General features: G+C 46.9%; 2 protein-coding genes across 3 annotated transcripts; both read left to right on the top strand.

The window, feature by feature from the left end:
• The first annotated feature begins 11,888 nt into the window (after nucleotides 1-11,888).
• LOC117840627 (protein phosphatase 2C 35) lies at nucleotides 11,889-15,264 on the top strand. 2 transcript variants are annotated; one of them, XR_004637044.2, is made up of 4 exons: nucleotides 11,889-13,357; nucleotides 13,464-13,577; nucleotides 13,654-13,748; nucleotides 14,474-14,625. XR_004637044.2 is itself a non-coding variant. In XM_034721145.2 (4 exons), exons 1-4 carry the CDS (start codon nucleotides 11,951-11,953, stop codon nucleotides 14,979-14,981), a joined length of 1,902 nt encoding a protein of 633 aa, XP_034577036.1. In that variant the 5' UTR covers nucleotides 11,897-11,950; the 3' UTR covers nucleotides 14,982-15,264. The 2 variants fall into 2 exon arrangements, 1 of the variants encoding a protein (XP_034577036.1); XM_034721145.2 differs by lacking the exon at nucleotides 13,654-13,748 and adding an exon at nucleotides 14,866-15,264 and having other exon boundaries at nucleotides 11,897-13,357; nucleotides 14,474-14,738.
• A 1,507-nt stretch (nucleotides 15,265-16,771) lies between these two features.
• LOC117840997 (large ribosomal subunit protein eL36z) lies at nucleotides 16,772-24,921 on the top strand. The gene is made up of 4 exons (XM_072291117.1): nucleotides 16,772-17,017; nucleotides 17,777-17,975; nucleotides 21,224-21,275; nucleotides 24,837-24,921. The coding sequence occupies exons 1-4, from the start codon at nucleotides 16,916-16,918 to the stop codon at nucleotides 24,919-24,921; spliced, it is 438 nt and encodes a 145-aa protein (XP_072147218.1). The 5' UTR covers nucleotides 16,772-16,915.
• The last annotated feature ends 1,554 nt before the right edge of the window (nucleotides 24,922-26,475 follow it).

Raw genomic sequence — 26,475 nt, forward strand, 5'->3', positions numbered from 1 at the left:
GGCCGGATTTCGCATGGCGAGGATTGGGGGGCGGCGGCGGCGTTTGAAAGCTTCCCGCGGCTGACTTCCGGAGCGCGAGCGCTCTAAAAATTCAGCTCGCTGCTATGCCAACAGCTGTGCTGACATGAAGCTTTTGATGGACACACACACACATACTGACGACTGTCATGGCCAATGAATTTCCAGCCGTGATGATGCCCGGCTTTGTGGAGCAGCAGCTTTGCTTGTTCTGGAACGGAAGGTACCGGTTGACATTTTGGGTGAGGAGATCTTGTGAGTGGTCGGTCGATGCTTCAAGGAACTGGTGGGAAAGTCAAAATGTACTTTGTGGCCGCCTCGAATTACGTGGTGTATGGTTCAACCTCCTTCGGTCCTACATCGACTCATCATCTTTGAACAGAGTTTTGTCAAACGACTCACCCTTTCTTCCCCTCAAAAGAAAACTATTAATCCTCTGCAACAAAAAAAAACAATCCACGCCCTTCCTGTGTGTGTAAGATGTCTGTGAAATCTGAATAGCTGGCTGCTAACCTCCATTCGCCTATCCCGTATTTTCAGTCGATCATAGGCTTTTAAATTGTCGCATAAAGAAGTGTTGAATTATAAAAATATTTAGGCAAATCCAAATACCTTTAGGCGTGTCTTGGTTTCTAAAATTTAATAACTAGTTGCACATGTTACACTCGTGTCTACTAAAATTTAGTAGTAGTACTTAAGTAGGAACGGGTTGATCAGTAGCTAGTTCAACGTACAATTACAAGTTTTAAAATCATTTTCCTGCCCATAAGCCTCTGACTAGAACCTCACTATAAAACTGCAATACAGAGTACATTTTAAAATTGGGTCGGTAGGGTGCATGCCTATGCAAGACTTTTGCATTTATACTAAAAAACATATCCTATTTTAAACTAATTTCGTCAGGATTTGATTTGCATGCCTACGTGAGGATCAACCTAATCCATGTTAGCATGATGCATAGTGGGTGCGTACCAGCATTCACTTAATTCTTGTTTAATCATCATCAGACCAAAGACCATTGCATTTTCTGCCTCCATTATTTTGAACTAGTGTGGCGTCAACTAGCCATAATTTAGGAGGGCAGCACACTAGGGCCTTGACTTGTGCTCCTCCTGCCCCCTGCATGGGTTTGATTTATCGGTACTCCAGTTATTTTAAATTTTTTGATTTAGTACGGTTATTTTGAAAAAGGGAGGTGAGACATAAATTCACGAGTTGGTGAGCAGATCCAAATTAATTGCACGCTGACGACGTTGTATTGTACAGTATCCTGCATGCGACAAAAAGTCAAAACGATGTCACGATAACGTTTAATGCATCAATATATACCCTACCATTTCCATTAAAGTTCAAACCAAATGCAGGTGCATCCACTCTACATTGAATATGCACACTGCACACACCACCTCAAGCTAAGAGAGTGACGCGCCGTCTCATATTGTTCTCCGTTGCATACGAATACGAGGTCTTGTTTTGAACGTAGTATAGATTTTACAAGAACCTTACAAAGAAATAACCTCAAAATCAATAGGCTATATTAAATAATTGTGCGGTATACTTTCCTAAATATATAGTTTTTGTTATGAATATAAATGTATATTATGTCTAGATACATAGTAAAAGTTATGAATCTAGAAAAGTCAAAACGAATAGTAATTTGGGATGGAGGGAGTACAAACGAGGACCGAAAGAAATTGTGAAAACCAGTTTGTACTGATGTCAAGGGAGATTGGAGAACTGGGTAGGTGCATAATGCCAAGATCTGGTGCACTGCTTGGTTGGCTCCCAACATCTGGGCTTTGACTATGAACAGAGCAAAGCAAAGCACACACCACTCCACAGAGCATCAAAAAAGGTTCAAGAAGTATGTAACCTTCTGCTTAAATCACATGGCACTTAACTCGGCGATGCATCTCAAATCCAATCTAGCACATGTTAGGTTGAGTCTGCTGCACTGTAAAGTGCCCTCGGTTTTATTCCATCCATCAGTACTTGCCAGTAACATGACAAGGAACTAACATATATTCTACTGCTACTGGAAAATAAAAAAAAATGGTCCTACGACTTTCACCGGGACTGCCTCTGTAACTTCCTACATGCTGCCGAAACAACTTTGCTGTCGCCATCAGCAGTGTTCACAGTCATCTCTTTTTCAGCAGGTCGAGCTGAATTAAATTAAATAAAAACAATAAAAGGACAGGGAAGAACTCAAACGAAACCATACTTCCTTCCTTCCTGATGGCGAAGCCCTCCGGCCCCTTGTTTTTCCTCCTTGCATCGCATTGATCCAGCACGAGCATGCACGAGCAGGGAGTTGGTTGATCGTTGGGCTATAGCACTGAACTCGCAGCGGTGATAGCGACGGAAAGCGAGGTGACCTGAAAGTCCATCCACGCACACCCAATTCCAGTCCCCCACTGGCCACTGGCAACTCCAATAGTCCAATCCAACAAGGCGTGTTTGCCATCTGCAAGTCAACCATAAAGGTCCGCACGGGCCCCTCCCGTCGATGCCGCCCGGCGGCTCGACGCCATCGGCAAGCATCCACCCACGAAACCTCTGTCGAAATGACCCGGCGATCAGGCGCGCGATACCGCCGAATCCGATTCGATCTGCCTGCCCTCTCCGCGGAGGCGTGGGATTCCTGCGGGTTTCGGTTGGGGGACCTTCAGGCTCGCCGGCGCGTGTTGCTTCTTCTCCGCTTTCGCTTGCTTTCCCGTGATCCGGGGCGAAGGATGCACAGGTGCAGCCGTGCTCCACGCGTGTTAGTAAATAATGTGAAAACAAAACGAACATGGAACATGATTTTTACGTGGAAAATTCTTACGGGAAAAACCACAAGCACCAATCGACGATCTTCACCATAATGAGTTACAACGTAGGAAATATAATGAGTCTCCGTGCTCTTCCTGTGCGGCTTACCAGAAGTATATATAAGGTGGACTAAACTGTGACTGCAGTCAAATACGGAAACAAATCCACTAATCACATAACCCGAACCGTGGGCCCTCCAGGCGTCCCCACAAGATACATGTTATAATTCAGATCATATCCAACAAACTCCACTTGAGACGAATTCCATCTTATAGCAAATGAAGTGTCATCGATGAACTCACTTCAATAATAAATAATCACCGACGCCAAAAATCACTAGATCTTAAACTTTAACACCAACCAAGTTTGAGCATAAATCAAACTTAGCTGTAGGAACAGGCTTAGTCATCATATCAGCGGGATTGTCACGAGTATTTATCTTGCATACTTTAACATCACCTTCAGTAATAATGCCTCAAATAAAATAATATCTCACGTCAATGTGCTTTGTTTTTTCGTGAAACATCCAATCCTTAGTAGTCAAATAGCACTTTGACTATCACAATGTATAGTAATGTAAGAAAAAAACCTCACAAAGCTCAGAGTATAAACCTATCAACCAAATAGGTTCTTTACAAGCTTCAGAAATAGCCATATATTCATATTCAGTAGTGGACAAAGCAACAGTAGCATGTAAACTTCCTTTCCAACTAACAGCACAACCACCAATGGTGAAAACATAACTTGTGAGAGACCTCCTCTTATCCAAATCACCAGCATAATCAGAATGAACATAGCCAACAAGTCCAAACTACAAACAAGCATTAGAAGTACCACGCAGATATCTAAAAATTCATTGAACTGCATTCCAGTGCTCTTTGCCAGGATTAGCCATGTATCTACTGACAACACCCAATGCATGAGATAAATTAGGATGGGAACAGACCATGGCATACATAAGTGAACCAACTCCACTAGAATATGGAACTCTAGATATGGACTCAATATCATCATTTGACACTGGACATAAAGCTGAAGATAATTTGAAATGTGCACTTAACGGAGTACTCACTAGTTTTGCATCATGCATATTAAAGCGACGAAGAACCTTTTCAATATAACCTCGTTGACTGAGGTATAACATACCATATTTTCTATCTCTAATAATTTCATACCGAGAATATTCTTAGCTGGACCTAGATCCTTCATCTCAAATTCTTTACTCAATTGAGCTTTCAACTTAGCTATTTCTCATTTATCTTTTGCAGCAATCAAGATATCATCAACATAAAGAAGCAAATAAATAGCTAAATCTTTAACTGTCTTCAAATAGATACAGCTATCATAATCAGACCACTTAAAACCATGAGAGAGTATAAATAAGCCAAATCTCTTATACCATTGCCTAGGAGATTATTTCAAGCCATAAAGAGATTTCTTTAATCTTCAAACAAGATTTTCTTTTTCAGGAACAACAAAACCTTCAAGTTGGTCCATATAAATGTCCTATTCTAACTCCCCATGTAAAAATGCAGTTTTAACATCTAATCGCTCCAATTCATAACCATGCAGAGCAACAATACTCAACAAAGATTGAATAGAACTATGCTTAAGAACTAGGGAAAAGAAATCATTAAAATCAATACCTGGAATCTGGCTATAGCCTTTAGCAACCAACCTTGCTTTATACCTTGCTGGCTCACTTGGAGAAATAGCTTCTTTTCTTTTGAAAATCCATTTGCATCGGACTGGCCTTTTATCCTTGGACAATTTTATTAAATCCCAAGTATCATTCTTTTCAAGTGACTTCATCTCATCTTGCATTGCGGTCATCCAATTGTTGCCATCAGCAGAAGTAATAGCCTCAGAATAATTAGAAGGTTCAGCACCTTCAATCTCTCTTGCAACACTCAAAGCATAAGCAATATTGGATTCTTCAATCAACCTTTTAGTTGACTTAGGTGCCCTTCTGACCCTATCAGTAGCAATAGATTGTTGTGGAGGCTACACAACTAGAGAAGAATGCTCAACAATAGGTGAATCGTCAACAATTGGTGAATTATCAACAATAGGTGCATCTTGAACAACAACATTATCATTATCTGGCGTATTCTCAACATCTATAAAATGCCCCACCTGCACACTTGAATTTTGCTAAACAGGAGCACTAGTAGATAGGTTGTTAGGTAACATAGCAGATTCATTAAAGATAACATTCCTGCTAATAACAATCTTTCGAGTTTGTGGATTCCACAGCTATAGCCTTTAACACAAGATAGCATTCCTGCTAATAACAATCTTTCGAGTTTGTGGATTCCACAGCTATAGCCTTTAACACCAGGTTGATAACCATGAGCATAAGAAGTATAACCAAAAACTCTCATTTGCGAATAATCAGCTGGAGAACCAGACCATACCTCAATTGGAGTTTTCTTATCAATGGCAATACTGGGTGAACGATTAATAAGATAGCAAGCAGTGGAAGCAGCTTCAGCTAAAAACGTCTGTTCAGATCAGAATTAGACAACATGCAACGGGCCTTAGAAATGATAGTCTTGTTCATACGCTCAGCTACACCATTCTGTTGGGGTGTATAAGGAACAGTGTAGTGCCTAACAATGCCTTCAGATTTGCAATATGATTTAAATTCATTAGAACAGAATTCCATCCCATTATCAATACGAAGTTCTTAACCTTCTTTATCAATACGAAGCTCTTAACCTTCTTTTCAGTTTGGTTTTCAACCATAGTCTTCTACTCTTTGAATGCTGACAATGCTTCTAATTTATCTTTCAAGAAATAAGGCCATACCTTTGTAGAATAATCATCAATTATGGTCAACATATAATGAGCACCACCAAGAGAATGCTTGCGAGATAGTCCCCATAAATCAGAATGCACATAATCAAGAATACCTTTACTTGTATGACTTGAGGTATTAAATTTTACCCTCTTGTGTTTGTCAAACACACAATGCTCACAGAATCCAACTTGCTAATGCTATGCCTATCGAGAAGTCCTCTCTTACTCAACACTGCCAAGCCAAGCTCACTCATATGCCCAAGACGCATGTGCTAAAAATTAGTAGCATCAGAAGTAGATAATAAATTAGAAGTTACAGCGGCATCACCTATAATTGTAGTACCACGAAGATGGTACAAATTGGCATATTTCAAATCACCTTCCATAATAATAAGAGAACCTTTTGACACTTTCAAAACTTCATCTCCACCGGAGTACTTGTACCCTTTGCCATCAAGAGTACTCAAAGAAATAAGATTCTTGCTCATATCTGGAATATGCCTCACATTTGTCAAAGTTCTGGTAATACCATCATGCATCTTAATCTGGACGGATCTAATACCAATAATATGTTGTGATCTATCATCACCCATTCTAACAGAACAACCTTGGACAGAATCATAAGTGATGAACCAATCTCTATTAATGCATATATGAAAGAAAGCAGCAGAATCAAGAATCCATTCATCAACACTATTTGCACATCCAGCAAAAACAACAAGAACCTTAGAACCATCTGAACTACCATCAGTAGCAGCAACATAAACATTACCCTCATTAGATTTACCATTCGATCTATATGTGCCATTTCTATTTTCCTTGTTCTTCAACTTATAACACTCAAATATAAAATGAGTCTTCTTCTTACAATAATTGCTGAATTTTTCATCCTTATCTCTAGACTTTGAACGGCCCTGTAACCGTTCAAACTCTTGCCTCTATGACCATTATGTGATTTCTTTTGTGTCCTACCACGAACATACAAAGCTTCTCCGTTGGAAGCTGAACCTTCAGTAGACACTATTTGTTTCATCTTCTCCTTAGCTTGCAATGCCTCATAAACGTCATTCATTGTTAGAGTATCACGACTATACAATATGGTATCTCTAAAGTTTGCAAAAGAACTAGACAGTGAGCACAAAAGAATAAGACCCAAGTCCTCATTATTATATTTTACCTCCATAGACTGTAGGTCAGCAACGATCTCCTTAAAGACCGAAAGATGATTAGGCACAGAACCACCTTCTTGCAACTTGTGCATATACAACTTCATTTTCATATGCATCTTGCTTGTCAAATCTTTAGATATGCAAATTGACTCCAATTTGAGACATAAAGCAGCAGCGGTTTTCTTCTGCAAAACTTCTTGCAAAATATTATTTGAAAGATAAAAATGAATATGAGACAAGACCTTACGATCTTTCCTCTTCTCATCATACCCAAATTTATCAAGTGCATCATCTAAATCAGCTTGTGCTAAAACAGCTCGCATCTTGATTTGCCATAATGCAAACCTTGTATCTCGATCCTTCATAGAAGCCATGTGAAAGAAATAACCAGAAGAAAATAATCTGCATTAAATAATCTAGGTATACTGTGTAACCCTAGCAATAACCTGCAGCTTGGTACACTTTCATGTACGGTTAGCAAATAGCAATAGAAACGTCTAGTAGGCCCTTGTTTACTTCACTCCCAACTCCCAACTTTAGCACTATGCAAAAAGAAGATTTCCCATCACATCAAACTTGCGGTACATGCATGGAGTACTAAATGTAGATGAAATTAAAAACTAATTGCACAGTTTTGTTGTACTTTGCGAGACGAATCTTTTGAGCCTAATTAGTCAATGTTTGGACAATAATTCACAAATACAAACGAAACGCTACAGTGTGCTACAGTGCCAACATAGTAATTTGGCACCTCCCAATTTGGCCAACTAAACAAGGCCTAGATCCTCGTCGGCACGTAGCAAATTTCTCAATTTAGGGGGTGTTTGGATACGAGGTGTTAAACTTTAACAGTGTCACATCGGATGTTCGGATGCTAATTAGAAGAACTAAATATGAGTTAATTATAAAACTAATTGCAGAACTCTGTGCTAATTCGCGAGACGAATCTATTAAGCCTAATTAATCCATCACTAGCAAATGGTTACTGTAGCACCACATTGTCAAATCATGGACTAATTAGACTTAATAGATTCGTCTCGCGAATTACACTCCATCTGTGCAATTAGTTTTGTAATTAGCCTATATTTAATACTCCTAATTAGCATCCAAACATCCGATGTGACGGGTGTTAAACTTTAACACCTGGTTGCCGTGTAAGAAAATCGGCGGAGGTGCTGGTCCTCCCTCGATCCATGTGCAACAACAGGAACTCCTTTTCGGCGTGTTTGGAAACATCCCTAAAAGTTTACTTGTCCATCGAATATTCGATACTAATTAGAAGATTATAAACTAATTGCACAGATGGAGTCTAATTCGCGAGATGAATCTATTAAACCTAATTAGTTCATGATTTGACAATGTGGTGCTACAGTAACCATTTGCTAATGATGGATTAATTAGGCTTAATAGATTTGTCTCGCGAATTAGTATAGGGGTTCTACAGTTAGTTTTATAATTAGCTCATATTTAATCTTTCTAATTAGCGTCCGGACATTTAATATGATCCTCTGAAATTTAGCACCTCATATCAAACACCACACAGTTCGAACACCACACAGTTCGACACAGCACCTTGCAGCAGCAGGGAACAGAGACGGCCGGCTTGATCTCAATCTGCTCGCTCTGTCGCCTCGGGAATCGCCAGCAGCACAGCAGGGTCCTTCTCTCTTGCCTCACGACAAGAATTGCAGGGTAGCAACGGAACTTGTGTAGGATCGGCCGATGCAAGTGCCGGTCCGACTCGAACTCGGCGGCGACGTGGCGACGACGGCAGGAACGGTGAAAGCCCGGTGTGGCTTCGATCAGGAGACGGAAAACGAATTCCGTCGATTTTGCCTCGGAAACCGAGGAAGCAACGCGCCGGCGATAACAACGAGACCTGCTCGGAGCATGTGGAATCGCCGTAGCAGATTAGTTCCGGCGGCGGCGTAAAACAGGGACCGAAACCCTAATTTTTTCGATCGAATCTCGTGACGTACCTAAATAATGCGAAAACACGATCAAACACGAGATATGATTTTTAGGTGGAAAACCCTTACATGAAAAAATTACGGACGCCAACCGACGATCTTCACTAATAAAAAAACCACAAGCATCAATTAACGATCTTCACTAATGAGTGAGTTATAACGTAGGGAACACAAATAAGTCATCGTGCTCTTCCCGTACGGCTTGCAACTAACTACAGTAACAAATTTGCTAATCACATAATTCAAACCGTGGGACCTCCGGACGTGCCACCCCACACGACCAAGATTCGGCGGATCTCGCCGTCGGGCTTGCTGCACCACTGGATTTGTCGTGGTTCTTGTCTGCACACACGTCTGGTAGAGAGATGGAAATCGGCCATCTTTCTCGTGAACTTGTTTGGATGAGTATTCTAGTGGCGAGTCTGGTGTCAAAGTTCTGACCATAGCGGTGTCAAACTCTACCAGTGTTCTTTAAGTGGATAATGATATCGTGAAACATGACGAGCACGTACAATCCTCAAATTGATCGACAACGTAAGATCGATACACGAGAGAAGTACGACAACAACAACTACTACTGCCGGCGGTCTCGCAGCGATGTGTACCGCTGGGGTAAAAGCGAGTGAATCACTGCTGACGACCGGCCGGCGACGAGGCGATTAATGCGACAGTTTGGCCGCCGGCCCCAGCTTGAGAACCACACGTAGTACGGCGCTCGCTGACGACGAGCACGAGCCACAGCCGCTGCTCCGGCCATGTGTTGGGGCCTCGAGGCCTCTCCACAAGCGCGAGCCGGGTGCACCACACGATCATCAGACTCTCGACGGAGGCGTCATCTTGAGCCTTTTTGTTCTTGAGCGTTTCCCTCTGACTCGGGGAAGCCGCGGCACTGTTCTTTGTTGTGATGTTCGGAAGTCTCTTCTGCCGGACGATTCTCGTAGCGTTGGTTTTGTGATCAGGTCTGTAGAGATACGTACAAGAATACCCCGGTACAGTACGGCGTTTTTCTCCAAGGGGTCGATGGCGATGATAACGATAAGACCTTCAGTTCAGGGTTTCCTCCGGTAGCTGGCTAGCGTCGACGACGCCTTCTCTTCCTTGCCCGTATCGCGAAAGTGAAGTGAAGGACCAGCGTTTGGCATGTGTGCGTACAATAATCGCATCCGCCAAGACGACTGACTTGGATCGGATGCCTCCCTTTGGAAAGTTGTGTTGCCGTAGGACCCTAAACGAAAGCAGCCGAATCTGATTAGAGGTAGCTGCATGGCGTGTCGTATGGCCATGTGAAGTGCACAACAATCTACTCCTAGATGCTACTACGCTGCTTCTGCTAGTAGCCAAAGCTGAATTCGCACACACCGAGAGCTGAATTCCGCACACCCAAAACTGGAAAGAAAGGCGCGTCGCGTAGATGGAGCGAGCACACGCAAAAGTGAGGAGCTACTGCCTAGTCATGAAGCTCAGATGCCGGCCGGAAAAAGTCAGCAAGGGACGGGTCTCTCTCCGGGTGGTGATCCGCGAGGCCCGAAGCTCCGACGCAACGGCAGCCGCACATGCGGCGCGACCGGCGACCAACTCAAACACCGGACCTTGTCGTCACCTTGTGGGCCTCTCGCTTTTCCAGAGCCGAGACGACGAGACGGGACGGCGGCCTCCTCCACCAGTTTCAGTTTGTAGCCTAGCCATCCGGTGACGGAAAAAATCTACCCGCCCCCGCTGACTCTGCGTGCCTGGTTGGTTGCGCCGCGGAGAAGGCCAGCCGCTTCCGAGCCACACAGAGCGCGTACCGCGCCGCAGAGCAGAGGACGCGAGCCGTGCCCCCCCACGTGAACAAGGGGCTCCCCCAACCACTCCTCCCGATTGGGTCACCGGGACGGCGTGGCCTTGGCCGCTCGGCACGGCAGAGCCCCGATGAGGAGAGGACGTGGGCGGCTTGCCCACTCCTGCCCGCGCTCGCACGCTTGTTCCGTTCCGTGCGGTTTCGGCGCTGGGGACGGCGCGCGGCTTGGCTCGGCTCGGGTTGGGTCACGCGGTCCGCGTCGTCGCGACGTCCACGGCTGGCTGCGGCCGAGCGAGGAGGACGAGCGCCGTTTCCAAGCTGCCGTCTCGGCCGCCGGCCCAGCGCGGTCTCCAGAGCGCGTCGAGGAGGACGTACTGGAACAACGCTGGACAGCGAGCGTTGCGTCCATCCTCCTCCTGTACGAGGCCTTGACACGCGGGCTGCTTTGACTCTTGGCTTGGGATCCATATTCGTTCACTATCGTGCTCCCCCATCCTTTGGTTTTATGATTCAAAGATCATCACACCATGCCTTACACAGTTTGCAGTGCACGGCATGTTTTATTTTTGTGCTTAAACGACCGGGACAGGAGATTGGGGTCTTGTTTAGTTCACTCCCAAATTCCAACTTTGACACTATGCAAAAAGAAGATTTCCCATCACATTAAACTTGCGGTACATGCATGGAGTACTAAATGTAGACGAAATTAAAAACTAATTGCACAGTTTTGTTGTACTTTGCGAGACGAATCTTTTGAGCCTAATTAGTCAATATTTGGATAATAATTCACAAATACAAACAAAATGCTACAATGTTGCTATAGCAATTTTGACACCTTAAAATTGGGCAACTAAACAACGCCTGGGTGAGTTCATTTTGGTCGCAAACTGTGCACTCAGCGGCCGCAGATACACTGGAAAACAGCGGTGGTTGACCTGACGAGTCGTAAACGCCCTCTTTTCAACTGATCCGTGTCCAGTGCACTTAGACACGAAAGCCAGGGCCCACCACCACCGGGGGCAAGAGGACAAGGCGCGCGACTCAGCAGGCTCACACACAGGCGGCCACACGGACGCGGACGCAGAAGGTTGCATCAGGTTTCCGCACCGAGGCGCGCGGGGGGAGGGGGCCCACCCCCCACCCAGGCCCAGCAGCTGCCTGGCGGGCTCGGACGCCCACACGAGTCAACGCCTAGAGGTGGAAACCAGCTTAAATTATTCGGGCATTTCAACCCCACCCACTCTCCCCCTCCCCATCTCTCCCGCAAGTCAACTCTCCTCGCCTCCTCTCCCCGCTCTAGCTAGCTAATGCTCCCTCCATTATAACCACCCAACCCTTCCCCGGCCTCCCACCCTCCCCCTTCCCCCCTCCCCCGCCTCCGCTCCCGGCGTCCCGCCATGGGCAACTCGCTCGCCTGCTTCTGCTGCGCCGGCGGCGGCGCAGCCGGCCGTCGCCGCCACGTGGCCCCCGCCGGGCTTCCCTCCGACCCGGCCTACGACGAGGGCCTCGGCCACTCCTTCTGCTACGTCCGCCCGGATAAGGTGCTCGTGCCCTTCTCCGCGGACGACCTCGTCGCCGACGCCAAGGCCGCCGCCGCGGCCGAGGAGGCCACCACGTTCCGGGCCATCTCGGGGGCCGCGCTCAGCGCCAACGTCTCCACGCCGCTCTCCACCTCCGTGCTCCTCCTCCTGCCGGACGACTCCGCGGCGTCGTCGGCCGCCGCCGCCTCGTCCGGGTTCGAGAGCTCCGAGTCCTTCGCCGCCGTGCCGCTGCAGCCGGTCCCGAGGTTCCCGTCGGGGCCGATCTGCGCGCCCGCAGGGGGCGGCTTCCTATCCGGGCCCATCGAGAGGGGGTTCCTCTCCGGGCCCCTTGACGCCGCGCTCATGTCCGGTCCCCTCCCGGGCGCCGCCACCTCCGGCCGCATGGGAGGCGCCGTGCCCGCGCTCCGCCGGAGCCTCTCCCACGGCGGCCGCCGCCTGCGGAATTTCACGCGCGCGCTCCTCGCGCGGGCGGATAAGTTTCAGGATTCGATGGATCTCGGCTCGCCGGACGCCGCCGCCGCCGTGGCCGCCTGTGGCGCCGATTCCGCCGGGCTGCAGTGGGCGCAGGGGAAGGCCGGTGAGGACCGCGTGCACATCGTCGTGTCCGAGGAGCGGGGCTGGGTGTTCGTCGGTATCTACGACGGCTTCAACGGTCCCGACGCAACGGATTTCCTCGTCTCCCACCTCTACGCCGCCGTGCACCGCGAGCTCCGCGGCCTGCTCTGGCATCAGTGCGAGCAAGAGGAGCAGAACGACCAGCATCCCGACCAACCGACCAGCACCACGGCCTCAGATCACCAGGACCAGCCTGCCCATCGCCGCCGCGCCCGCCGATCAAGACCCCCGCGCGGCGGCGACGATGACCAGCGGCGGTGGAAGTGCGAGTGGGAGCGCGACTGCTCCACCCTGAAGCCACCAACGCATCGGCCACCTCGGAGCAACGGCGAGAACGACCACCTCGCCGTGCTCAAGGCGCTTGCACGCGCGCTTCGCAAGACTGAAGAGGCCTACCTGGACGTCGCCGACAAGATGGTCGGCGAGTTCCCGGAGCTTGCGCTCATGGGCTCTTGCGTTCTAGCGATGCTTATGAAAGGAGAGGACATGTACCTCATGAATGTAGGCGACAGCCGGGCTGTTCTGGGAACAATGGACAGTGTTGATCTCGAGCAGATCAGTGAGGGTTCATTCGACGGATTGGTTGGGGACTCCCCTCTCCTGTCAGCTGTGCAGCTTACATCCGAACATAGCACTACGGTGCGAGAGGTAATTGAATTGGTTCACAGTTTGATCAGCTTAATTGACTCATTCACTGACTGTTCTGCGATGATCAAATCTGACAGTTACTAATATATGGTGTTCTTGTTCGCAGGAAGTTTGCAGAATACGTAACGAGCATCCTGATGACCCGTCCGCAATCTCCAAGGACCGTGTGAAGGGCTCGCTTAAGGTGACAAGAGCGTTCGGAGCTGGTTTCTTGAAACAGGTTAGCCTTTGCTTGATTATGTCAGTTTTGCAAAGAATGGATTTGGTTGATGATTTTGATTATGCAATTGGCATAGTTACGAGTGTTTCCCCCCCTAAGAAAGAAGATCTGAAATTGGTGCGGGAAATTTCTATGGTCAAGGGAGCATAAAGTCTAATCTCATTATATCAGGTGCATAGTAAGACACTTTTGCTGCAATACTGGGTCAGCAAATAATTATCAAGATCTTGATTAATCAAAGTCAAAAAAGGAAAGCAGCATTTGGTATAATTGGTCCAAGTTTGAAAAATGATCAAATCACTCTCAATTCTAATTTCCTTTGAGTAGAAATGACCATCTTACACTGATACAGACTGTCTTGACCTTGACTTAAAAGCATATGGTCGCATGTACTGAATAAATTACTTCAGTTTCACAGTCACCATGTGTATAGCTAGTCTGAATAGTGTAGGAGAAGCTGCTCCCAGAGAAAACGAAGTTTCTTTTGCTTCTGTCCAAGTGCAAAGAATGTGCTTGTGCAGTACTGAAATGTGGCCAGCAAGCTAGCGAGTGGAGTGGCTTTGAAGGCAGGCACGTTTCTCCTATCAAGCCAAAATACTGTCGGTTCTAGTAATACTGTTTTATAGAACAATTTGCAAATCAATCACGACTCCATGCTAGGGGAAGGTCTTTTTCTTGCAACTGACGTGAGATATAACTTATAGGGAAAATATTGCAACGATAACCATGAAGTTAAGCAACCCATTTTTTTCTAATTTGATGAGTAATTGAGTCAACATGTCTTAATTTTGACTTTTAGCATCTATTAATGCTCAAGTTAGTTTTGACTTCCCTGTAGCTGGTACCATATGCTTATTTTCCTTCCTGCACTCACAATTTTTGCTATGTTTTTACAGCCCAAGTGGAATGATGCACTGCTGGAGATGTTCAGAATAGATTACGTCGGGTCGTCCCCGTACATCACGTGCAATCCTTCGCTCTTCCACCATAAACTCAGCACAAGGGACAGATTCTTGATACTATCTTCAGACGGCCTTTACCAATATTTCACCAACGAGGAGGCTGTTGCTCAGGTAGAAATGTTCATCGCAACAACCCCTGAAGGTGACCCTGCCCAGCATCTGGTGGAGGAAGTTCTTTTCCGAGCAGCAAACAAAGCAGGTATGCTGAAGTCATATCGTGTTTGTTTGGTAGTCGTTGTGCAGTAACCTTTGAACTTCTGGAAGGTCAAGCTGAGTTAGCTCAGATCGGTCACTGATCTTGTTTTTCACATGGCTTGTGGTTGCAGGCATGGACTTCCACGAATTGATAGAAATACCGCAGGGCGATCGTCGGCGATACCATGACGATGTATCTGTCATCGTAATATCTTTGGAGGGTAGGATCTGGAGATCATGTGTGTAAATAGGTCAGCCATACTAGATTAGGGAAAGAAACGTATAGAGAAAGAGAGAGGTTCTTGCAGACCTTTGAGCAGTTCTTGCGGCTACTCCACTCCTCCCCAGCTGTCACTGTACAATACCAACGAAGCACTGGGTTGGGCTTGGGATCTCGGTGCATCCAGCTGAATGACGATGAAATCCACTGGAGCACGACGACGCCGTTGCCGTATGAGATGTTCGTGTAAAAGAGGATTTGTTCAATTATTAATAACTAAAATCATGACCAATTGGTCAAGTTTCTTTGACCCCCCTTTTTTGGCACCTTCTGTGTTCATACTTAACATTACATGTGTATGGGAGACTGATTCAGAGTTAGGACTTCTGCGATTCTGAAATATTAGAATTTTATGCCAAAATGCGAAGAAGGGTTCTTTGGTCAGAAATCATTTGAGGGTGTTGACCTCTTAACTGGTAGCCCTTTCCAGAGCTACCCCATGTTGAACAATTCAGCAAGCACTGCCAGGTGCCAGGTAGCCGGCCTTATCTTGTGCGATAAACCATGGGTTATCGATGGCTTCATGCCATGAATGACCCTAAGTTGACCTCTGATCTAGCATGCCCTACTCACAATCAATCAGGCCTTATGGAGCTAGCTTTATCTCTTGGTTTCAGCACTTTCTGAATTTCAAAGATCTGATGGGCTTGATTGCTGCTGCTTTCACCAATAATTGTAGTTGCCTTCGAGTCTACCACCACTTGCTGCATAATTTCAAGAGGCATACACTTTTATGTTTCTAGTTGGTAAATAAATAGTGCATTTCTTAGATAAAAAGAGAGTATAGCTTTGCTAGTCTATACATTATTTTCTGCCAAGTGCCAAGTAGTGAGAGTCAGACACAGCTATCTTGAAATGTTTGTTTCCTGCGATAGATAACACTATTCTGAAGCAAGGGAAAGCAGGAGCAGGCGATTTCCTGTAAGAAATGCATTCTTTTTCGGGCGAGTGGTTGCTAGTGCGAAAAGAAAGCCCATCGTGCCGGGTCATTTCCCCGTTATATTTCTCCCACCACGCGCACTGACGTTGAGCGTCATTCCGGTCGCTTGGTTGTGAATTGGTTTCCAAGCAAACCCTTTTATACTGTTGCTTTTAAGGTGCAGAGAGTTGAAGCGAGGAACATCTCCCTCTTTTGTCCAAGGAAGAGAGAGTTTTATTAATTGCTCATAATTATTGTTTCACTACTAGTAATACCCATCCCCCTCCGAGTTTTAGTTTTGAAATCACTAATTTTTTTCTTATTATGATATAGTTCTAATAACTAAGAGATTATGAAAGCATTTTTTTAAAACAAAAATAAACATATGATTTATATATTTTGAAACTAAATATTTTTAAAAATACTTATGGTCAAAGTTTAAGATCAGATTTCAGTCAAAACATCAAGTATTTGTGATGAGAGTGAGTATTTGCTCTCGTATAAAAGAAACAACACACATGTGATTCAAGAATCTTTGTGCAAATCAGAGAAAACCAATAGGCAATAGCTTTCACCAAATCAGCAGGGCTTGGGCAAAAGGAGAACCGAACTATTACTACTGGCTGCAGAATCATGCTTTCACGATGGGCTCGTCCAGAAGAAAGGAGATCACGCCATAGGCAATGGGCCAAGTAAGGATATGGGCTGAATGCTAAAAGTGTAGCCCAAGCAACTGCACACATGAGCATAGCCCATGGGCCCAAAACCCTTCTACCCGGCGTCTACCTTTTCCTAAACCAAAGAAAAGATTTATTATTTATCCACCGCCGCCGCTGCCGACCGCCGCCGTGCCGCCATTCCACCCCGCGAGCTCAAAGCTACCCCCGCGTGAAGGCGAATCGCACCGTGCTACCATCGCAGCAGCGTATCTTTCGCTACGCGATGGGAATTATTGTTTGGTTGTTGTGCCGTTGGGGTTAAGATGCCGCCACCGCCGGCGAAGACGGTGCTGTTCGTGGGGGTGAACGAGGGCCACGTTATCACCGAGCGTGAGCTCCCGCCTCGCCCTTCCGCCAGCAAAGGAGTATGATGCAATGCTCGATCAATTCATCTGTTTTTCTGTGTAGATTGGTGTTTCGCTCCCGTGTCATCATAGTTGTATGTTGCATTGTGCGATCGTTACCCTGTAGCTTCTACTCGTTGGATCGAATTGAGCAATTCAGACATATGGTTCTATTTAACCTGACAGTTAATGGTGTATGTATTACATTGCTGTTCCCGGAGAACGGTTTCTGAAGCGTATGCTATGACCTGTAATTGCTCTAGTAAATGTAGCAAATCGAATTCAGTTACTGGGTACTGACAAGTGGGAACATGATCTATGACTTATGTCGCGCATCGCGTGCACCGTACCTAAGCCTTACACGAACTTAGCTTTAAATATGTCATTTTGAGAAGTCTGTTCATGTACTCGGAAATTGGTTGGCACTTGTTCTTGAGGTTCCTTCCTTGAAGGCATTAAAGATGAATCTCCTCGGAGTCTATTTTGTGTACATGCAATTCTTGCATATGCAATCTTCATACTTAGCTTTCGATGTGAAACTATTGCACCAGTCATGGTCCAGGAAAAAAAACTATTGCACCAGTCACTTACCTAGTTAACTTAGCCATTATAATTAATTAACTAGATAAAAGATGAAAGGATAGATGTAAATTTGGTGTAATCAACTTGTCTCCTCTTCCTTCATTTCAGTGTATGCTGGTGGGATGCTCGTTTGTAGTGAGACTATCTATATGTTGTGCTTTAAAAGCTTTTTGAACACGTTACTTATTTTTATTTCAGAAATCTGGCAGGAGGACCTGGTTTGTAAGGCACGTGATCAGGGAAGTTGCTGGATTGGCGCCATATGAGAAACACATCATTGGGCTTCTGAGGAATTGTAGGGACAAGCGTGCTCTTAAGTTGGCAAAAAGAAAGCTCGGGACGCACAGGAGAGCTAAGAAGAAGCGTGAGGGGATGCTCGATGTTCTTAGGAGGATGAGGTACGCTTCTACTTTCCATTCCTGTATACTTACAGAGAATATTACCGAAATTCGAAGGAGTTGCTTTTGTTGATGGAGATCAAAGTTTTTGTGTATCAAATCGTGTAGTGACCCAAACCAATCATCTAATAGTTGCTCCATGTTGAAAGCAAGCCACCTTTTGACAGGATCCTTTAGCTACAAGGTTAAGGGCCGTCTTTGAATTGAGTTATGCGCCCGCCGTTTATCCGTTTTACTTTTAGATGAATGCTCATTTGTGTGGGAGAAATTATGCTCTGAACATAGTTCTTTTGCAGAACTATAATCGTGACCTATTAGTTATTAGCAGGAAGCTCAACAGTTTAAGTTGATTACTTAGCTAGTTTTGTTTTAACTTGTGCCATAGAAGCTTTTGCAAGTAATCTTTTTCAAGGCTTTATGGTTAGTTTCATGTTTGGTAATACCATGAGTACACAGACTATTGTAGTACTATAATTTCTTTCCCACTCGTTGATTTAGTTTAAGTGTTGCTGCTTTGCATGACTTAAAATCATTGCCCTGGGCCAAATGCAATCATATTAATTGTGGTTACATCAGATTGAGAATATTTTGCATTTTAGCTGCTAATTAGCAGAACAAAGCCAAGCATCTAACTCCAAGCCCATACCATAACAGAGTAGATCACATGTAATTGAACCTTCCGTTCAGTTGAATGCATCATTGTGTACAAAGAAAAGTGAGTCTGGGAACAAATAATTAAAGTATAAAAAAAGGTCCCCTAACCAGCTACCCTCAACTGTTGTCATACGTTTCACCGCAAATGGAAGCTTAGGTCATGAGTTGTGTACGTATTGGTTCATGACATCACGTAATATATCCACGCAATTCCTGTCGTTATCTACTCGATCTGGCAATCCATCACAAGAACCACTGTTGCGCTAGATGTTGATGGGGGCTGTCACAATTATCCGGAGAGATGCTTGCATACTGGAGGATATGGATGAGCTGAAAGTTAGAGCTACTTTGGAACCGATGTACAGCTGAATTATTCCAGTCCAAATCTGGCAGCAGTAGTTCTACTCTTGATTGAGTTTCATAAACTTGTTAGCAACTTAAAAAAACTGAACTAGTATTGCAGTCACTTTGATTCAGCATCTTGCTCGATGCAGTGTTCTAGTTGTGTTGATAATAGGCAACCGTCTTGCGATTTTGACTGGATCGTGTTTGTAACCTTAATAGTGCAGCTAATTACTTTTGATCTTGTCTGCAGATCTGCAAGGTGCAGCGGCGCGACTTGCTGAGAAGTGCTGCAGTTGTGTCGAGAATTAGACTAGTGAGTTCAGATAGAATTTTTGCAGGGCGTATATCTAGTGAAGGAAACTGAGCTTACCATATGGATACTCATTTGGCTGAAATTAAGTATATAATTGGTGGTCGTTGATTCCCTCTTTTAAGGTTCTGTGTGGTTTTCTGTTGTTTCCTAGCTTCACGAATCACTTGAATATACACACTGAAATTTGCAGTGTTGGATCAAATTTTGCGTCTTGGGGTTCCTACTTTTGCAGAGATATACTACACGTTTCCACTGCCGTGCGGCATCAAAGGATTCCGAATATTCTGAGATTAAAAGAAAACTATAATTCGCAGCGTCAATGCAAGTCTCAGAAAGCACAGTGTGTGCAGTGTCCGGATCAAGCATTCTTTCGCAGATCAATTTCAGTCGTTTCAGTCAATCTCTTGTGCATGCATGGTACGCTCGCACTGAAGTACTGAACCACGCCTCTTGTTCGCCCAGCGAGGCTCGCCACTTTTTGTTTTTGTGGCACGGTGTGATGGCACTACGTGAGAGATTCCAGCTTTCCCTAAATAGTTCCAAACGAACCGGCTCGACTTACATGTATTTGGTGGTTTCCCCACGCCAGCAGCAGCTGCTGCCCTGCTGGTGATCGAGCCATGCTGCAAGCCCCACACGGTACACTGGCCACGTCCATTCTGTCCTGCGTCGCGTCGTCCCCCCGCCTGCCCGCTGCAAACCGACCAGAGCCTCTGCCGCGGCACCGTCGTCGCGGCGCGCTTGGCCGCGCCCGAGGGCGCCGCCGTCCAATCAACCAGGCATCCTCCGATCCGCCGGACCAGGTGACCCGGCCAGCGTAACCGCGCCGCGCGCACGTCGCTTCAGGCCAGACGACGGCAGCTTTCCATTCCGTCGGCGTCGTACGCGCGCGCGACACCTGCCCGTGAACGACTCGCTCTCTCTGGGCTCCAGCGTACGCGGCCGCGCCGCGCGGATAGGTTATCCCCAGGCGCGCACGGCGCCACGCACCGGCTGGCCGTCGCTTGGACACCGCGCGGTACACGCGGCGGCCGGGGCCTCCCCTACCAGCCGGCCCCGGCCCGGCCGAGCTCTCACCGGCCGGGTAACGACCTGGATCGGAGAAAACTGGGAGCAAGCAGCGGCGCGGGCACGGGACATGTGCGCGTGGCACGCACGCACGTACGCCGCCGGACGGCCGGCGACTAGGCAGAGGCGTGTGTAGTGCACGTACGTTGCTGTAGACGTGTGCATGCACGTACGCCGGCCGGCGCGTGTTTAGTGCACGTTGCTGTTGCTTTTATTTGCCCACCCTGCAGATGACGGCAATGATTGCGCGCGCGCGCGGCGGGGTTGGATGGCGCGACACGGCACGGCACGGCACACGCAACGGCGTGATGGGCACTGCATGGGGCTACGACGATCAAGTCGACGGCGACTGCAGCGCCGCGGCGGCGGCGGCCGCGACGTCACGCTCGCTGGCGTAGCACCAACCTACGCTAGCTAGGTAGCGACGTGGCGTGGCTTTGGTAGCCATGTTGTTCGCATGTTGGAGAGCGCCGCGCCGTCCCGATCGGGCACGACACGGCCAGTAGGCCACCTGCTGATCATCCATAGACGATGATGGGCGCCGCGACGACGGGCCACACACATGCACGTTCCGGCGGCCTAGATCGCCCGGCCGGCGACCCCACGACCGGGACGGCGATGATATGCATGATGACACCACCGGAAAGAGGGGCAAACTAAAGGTGACGCGGACATGGGGTGTAGCTAGCTGCGTCGACGGATCTCCCGTTGTCTGTGCGGGGGTGCGTGGGCACTGGGCAGTGGGCGCCTGGGGGCGGGCGGGGATCGAGGCTGGCTGGCCGGCCGGCAGACAGGGGGCGATCCGAATCTGGCGTCCAAAGGCAGCGCGGCGGAGGCTTCTCCTTGACGCCTCCTGGGGGGGGGGGGGGGGGGGGGGGGGGGGGTCGACGACGACAAAGCGCGCGGCCCATGACATGAGGCATGTGATGGGAGCGCGATGTGTGTGTGCCGCGCGCGGCCGAGAGATTCCACGGTCAAATCGCGGCCGGGGACAGCAGGGCCGGGACAGGACGGCAGCAAAGCGGACCTTATCCCACACCGCACCACGACGTGCACCCACACACAGCCAACAACGCATAAAGCTACGTCCTAGTGCCTCCCATACGTACATTCCCGTAGATCCGTCTCGTATCTTGCATATGTGCGCGGCATCTTGGTTTAATTTCTTCACAAACCACGGATGAATTCTGATCATGCAAAACGGGGTTTCCTTCTCCTTTCCCTTTTTATCTCATCACTACTCATATGGTTTTGTCTAGGTTACTAAATACTTTAGCCCTTTCTAAAATATACATGGCGTTTAGTAATTTTCTTTTAAAATCAAGACAAACTAATTAGTTTTTTTCATCGCAAAATTGCCAGATATTCAAATTTTAGAGGGTACTAGCAAGTGTCAGTAATATTAATTGCTTGAGTAGAGATCATGTGTGTGTTTGAGTATAGAGTTTGTCTTAGAATTGGGTAAGGACAAGTATATGCTTATTCGCAAATTTTGGAAGTGTAAGCATCATTCATCTTTTAAAGTATGACTAACATATTTAGATTTTCACAGGAGAGTTGAATATAACTAACACATCTGATTCGAGTTCTCGAATTGACACGGTGGAGTCCCACCAACCCATTATATTTGTCAAATCAAACAAAAAATTAAAAAGGTTAGAAGATGCTGGATCACCTATTCTCAAACCAGATCCCCGGACATTGATGAGTTCTGTTTGCTGCAGGCGCAAGCAGCAACTCACCAACGACTGCAGCATGCAAGCTGAAACAGACAGACGAATGGAAAAACAGTGCGAGCAAAGCAAACCCGGCCGGCCGCACGGGGCGTACTCCCCTCCTCCCGTCGCGTCGGCGCCCTGCGATTCTGCATGCTTGGACCGGCCGGCCCGCATGGACACAGCAGCTGCGCGTAACGGCGTCGCGGGGTCAGGGGCTCTCGGACTTCCTGCGCCCCCATGCACGTACGTGTGTGCACACATGCATGCATGCATGGACTGATAGATGATGGACGCATGCACATCATCATCAGGCAGCACCCTCGTTGATGCACGACAGACATGCCGTGTCGTGTTGCCCTGACCTGACCGGCCGCGACGGATGGCCATAGCCTGATGCTGCTTGCTGGGAATAAGAATCCTTGCTCTTGTAGCTAGTCGCTGGGCAGCAAGAGTCCCGGAGAGCCCGGACAAACGATCGACCACGCCGCGGGCCGTGCCTTGCCTGCAGGTACTTCGTCAGCCACCATGGACACGAAAACACATGCGTGCTTGTGCTTGCTTGGCGCTCGATCCATGCTGCCACCTGTGCTGGCCTTCTGATCTGACGTGGCGACCGAGACGAGACGAATTCTTCCGTCCGAGCTGAGCTCTGTTGTGTCCCCGTCGCACACGTACGTGCAGGCCGGCCGGGGCCTGCGTGCGTGCACGCAGTTGCTTGTGTCCATGCATGAGCACGTCGAGCGGTTGGGGTGATGGACTGATGGGGACGTGGCCAACGTACGCACGCACGGGCCCGGCAGATGAGGACGACAGGGTTCTTCCACACCAGTCCTGTGCACCAGCACCAGCCACCGTGTTTGCCTTGCCTGCAGGCTGCAGCTCTCTCTTTTCGTCCTCGCTCGGGACAGTGGTAATGGCACGTCCGTCCAGTCTCTTTGACCGCATGCATGCGTAGCGCCACGGACAGATTTCGATACGCATGCACTGGGGATACGACCACGTACAGGTGCATGCGGGCAATATAATAGCTCGTGCATTTGTCGTCCATGCATGCAACAGTGATACATGTGTGTCCACGTAATCAGCGTGAGCTTGACCAGCCTGACACGGCTGATTTTTACACTATCGTCAACTTTGTCGAATTTAATCAAATACGGTAAAGGCATTGCTCCATTTCTTTAACTACGGTATTACTCCCTCCGTCCCAAATTACTAAGTTTTCTAGATACGTAGCTTTTATTATACATTTAGATATATATTATGTCTAGATATGTAGCTATATATATTATGTCTGGATACATAGAAAAACTATGTATGTAGAAAAACTAAAACGAATAGTAATCTGGAATGGAAGGAGTACATTGTTCCAAATTACTATTCGTCCCTCCATCCTAAATTAGTATTCATTTTGATTTTTCTACATACATAACTTTTACTTACGTATCTAAACATAATATATATTTAAGTATATAGTAAAAATTATGTATCTAGAAAATCTAAAAAATGAATAGTAAATTTGGAGCAGATGAAACAAATATTACTATCTGACTCTCTCTCCCGCTCTCGCTCTAGAGAGAGAGCGCGCATCACCAGACACCAGTGCACGCACAGTACAGAGACTGGTACGTCCAATCAGGTTACTGTGCTCGATCAGTACGTGCATGGCCCATGCAGTAGATATATAAACAACAGTGTATGGATCCCCTACTGGTCAACAACAGCACGATCCTACGCATATGGTGGGGCCGGCCGGCAATCCCTCTCGTGTCGCTTCGCATGCACCTGCTGGGTAGGCCAACACACTACGTGCAGTGCAGGTTCGTGATGCACACGTACACCAAGTTAAAACAAGGCACACAGTAGAGTAGATATGTGTGCACAACAGCACAAGATCGAGCGATCGATCGATCTCTGGCCTGACGGACGACAGATGCCGTGCGTTGCGTTGCAAGCATGCTACTGTGCAGGCAGCAAGCAACTGGCAGCTACATGCTTGTGAGTTGTGATATGTGATGCTTGGAAATCTTCCAATCTTGTCATGCACCAACTGTTGCAAGCTCGCATTATTGTATTTTTATCATTGCTTGGTACGGTACGCGTGATCGATAGATCGATCGTCGACTCGTCGACAGTGCACCACGCCAAGAGCAATCTGAAGGCTGAAGCTCTAGCCTATAGGGGGTCAGGGCAAGAAGGTAATGCACGGGTAATCTCGTGAGGCCTGATGGACTTTGGTGGTACGCAGGTGCAGAAACAATTGCCAATCTCGTGCTCCCAGCGATGGGTCGATCTCACTCGATCGTCGCAAAACGTTACATAATGAGTCCAAAAGAGCATCAGATTCTTGGGCAAGCATTGCATTGGGATCTCTGCATACATGGATATTAACATACGATTTGGAACATACATCCCTTGGCGTCTTGTCCAGATCAAAACACATATACTAGTATAGTACATTATCTAGATGTATACTATACTATACTATACACAAGGGAATGTTGCTCGCTCGATCGATCTCAAGGTAATATTGCATGTATCGTGCATGCATGCATGGGTGATCAGAGGCCACGGCCTCCTGGTCCACGCAATAATCCATGATTGTTTTCATGTGACGCAACGTGAGGCCAACCGCAGAATCTCTGTCTTGATCTCTCTCTTTATCACCCTTTCTCACACAGAGAAAGAGAGGCGCACACATTATATATACAACTGTAACTATGAAAACTACTGTTGTTGCTTTTACCGTCGTAAACTTTTGCCAGGGAAAAGAGAATGAGGATCCAGATGAGCAAGAAAGTTACCGCGCGCCTCATCATCAGCCACCCCATATGGCTGGGTAAAAGGTAGATGAGCTGAGCCATGCATGAGAAATTGAGAATACGAGACACACACACACACAGAGGAGGGAAAGGGAAGGCAAGGGAGCCACCAGCAGCTAGCGTATACTAGAGAGTAGGACCCCCGGTGCAAGGAGAAAAAGGCGAAGGGCCTGCAGCTGGTGTGTACGTGTATAAAGCTAAAGCTGCCATTTTTTGTGATCCCCTCTATGCGTGTGATTTGCAGTACAGTCGATCTGACAGGAATCTGATACCCCCGACCACCTGCTGTCCTCCTACAGGGCTGTCATCTCCCACTCTCTCTTTCTCTACTCTCTCTCTACACTCTCTCTCTGCCATCTCTCTCTCATGTTCATGTTGCCATGTTGGCATGTTGCTGTGTTCTGCTGGTGCTTGGCTGCTGCTTGTCAAGTTCCGACGGCTGATACAATATCAACACACTTGAGAAGTTGAGTAATGAAAGGCCCACGCCAGTGCCCGTGGGTCCCTCCCGGCGGTGGGAACTTCGATTCGCTCACAAGAAATGTCAGTATTATTGCACATGCGATGTTGATGCGCGCGACAGGGCTGGAAAGCTAGGTCATTTCCATACATTCATATCCCAATTCTCAACACGGATCTATGAGAAAAGCGAGGGAGATAACAAGCACCCAATGCAAGGAGACCCGGACAATGACGTAAGTTACTGAAAAGCATTATCATATCTCCCATAAAAAGGTTTATTAATTACGCTTAAAACGTATAGAAGAAACGGATTTGTATAAAACTGATTTCCCAAAAGAAAATTGTTTGCTCAAAAAAATTTAAATCTCCAACTCTGTTGTTCAATGCGGCTGATGATGTGTTTATCGAGTATCAAGTCAGAAAAAGTCTAAATCCTAAGCCCTAAATTGTAAGTAACTTTTCCCCTTTTAACTTTGGTCTTCGACGTCCACCAAAATATTGGCAAGTGTACGTGCACACATAAGTCTAAATTAATGTTAATTTAGGTGAAGCATATAAAACAATGTATGACAATTAATTTTGTCATATAGAATGGTTGTCGTGGGTAATTTATAAGCATGTATTTGGTTCTTTGGGGGTTTTTTCATGAAGAGCATAGGTTGGTAATTTGAAAGCAAATATCAAGGTACTTTTGGTTAATTTTTGATAATGCTGAATGTGGGTAGTTTTTTGGGGGGTATTTGGTTCTTTGGTTTATTTATTTTCATCATGGCGTATGTTTTGACGGCAATCTTGATTATCTTTTTTAGTAAAGGCATGTGTGTATTTAGAACCATGCTATAGAACCGTGTCTACCATTGTTAATTGTTGTTAGAGTCCACCAAACCGGTAGTTAGATATGGGCTATAATTTCTATCCTTTTCTATATGGCATCTCGCATATGAGGACAATGGACCACTAGTGCAAAAGTGAGCGTTAGTCCCGGTTGGTAAGAGCCATATCTCTCCAATGTCCAACCGGGATAAAATTTTTGAGACGAAAGGGGGTGCTTTAGTCCTGGGTGAATGATCTGGGACTAAAGACCCCCTTTAGTCCCAGTTCGTAACACCAATCGGGACTA

The sequence above is a fragment of the Setaria viridis genome, chromosome 9 (genome assembly GCF_005286985.2).
Source record: "Setaria viridis chromosome 9, Setaria_viridis_v4.0, whole genome shotgun sequence".
NCBI classification, from domain to species: domain Eukaryota; kingdom Viridiplantae; phylum Streptophyta; class Magnoliopsida; order Poales; family Poaceae; genus Setaria; species Setaria viridis.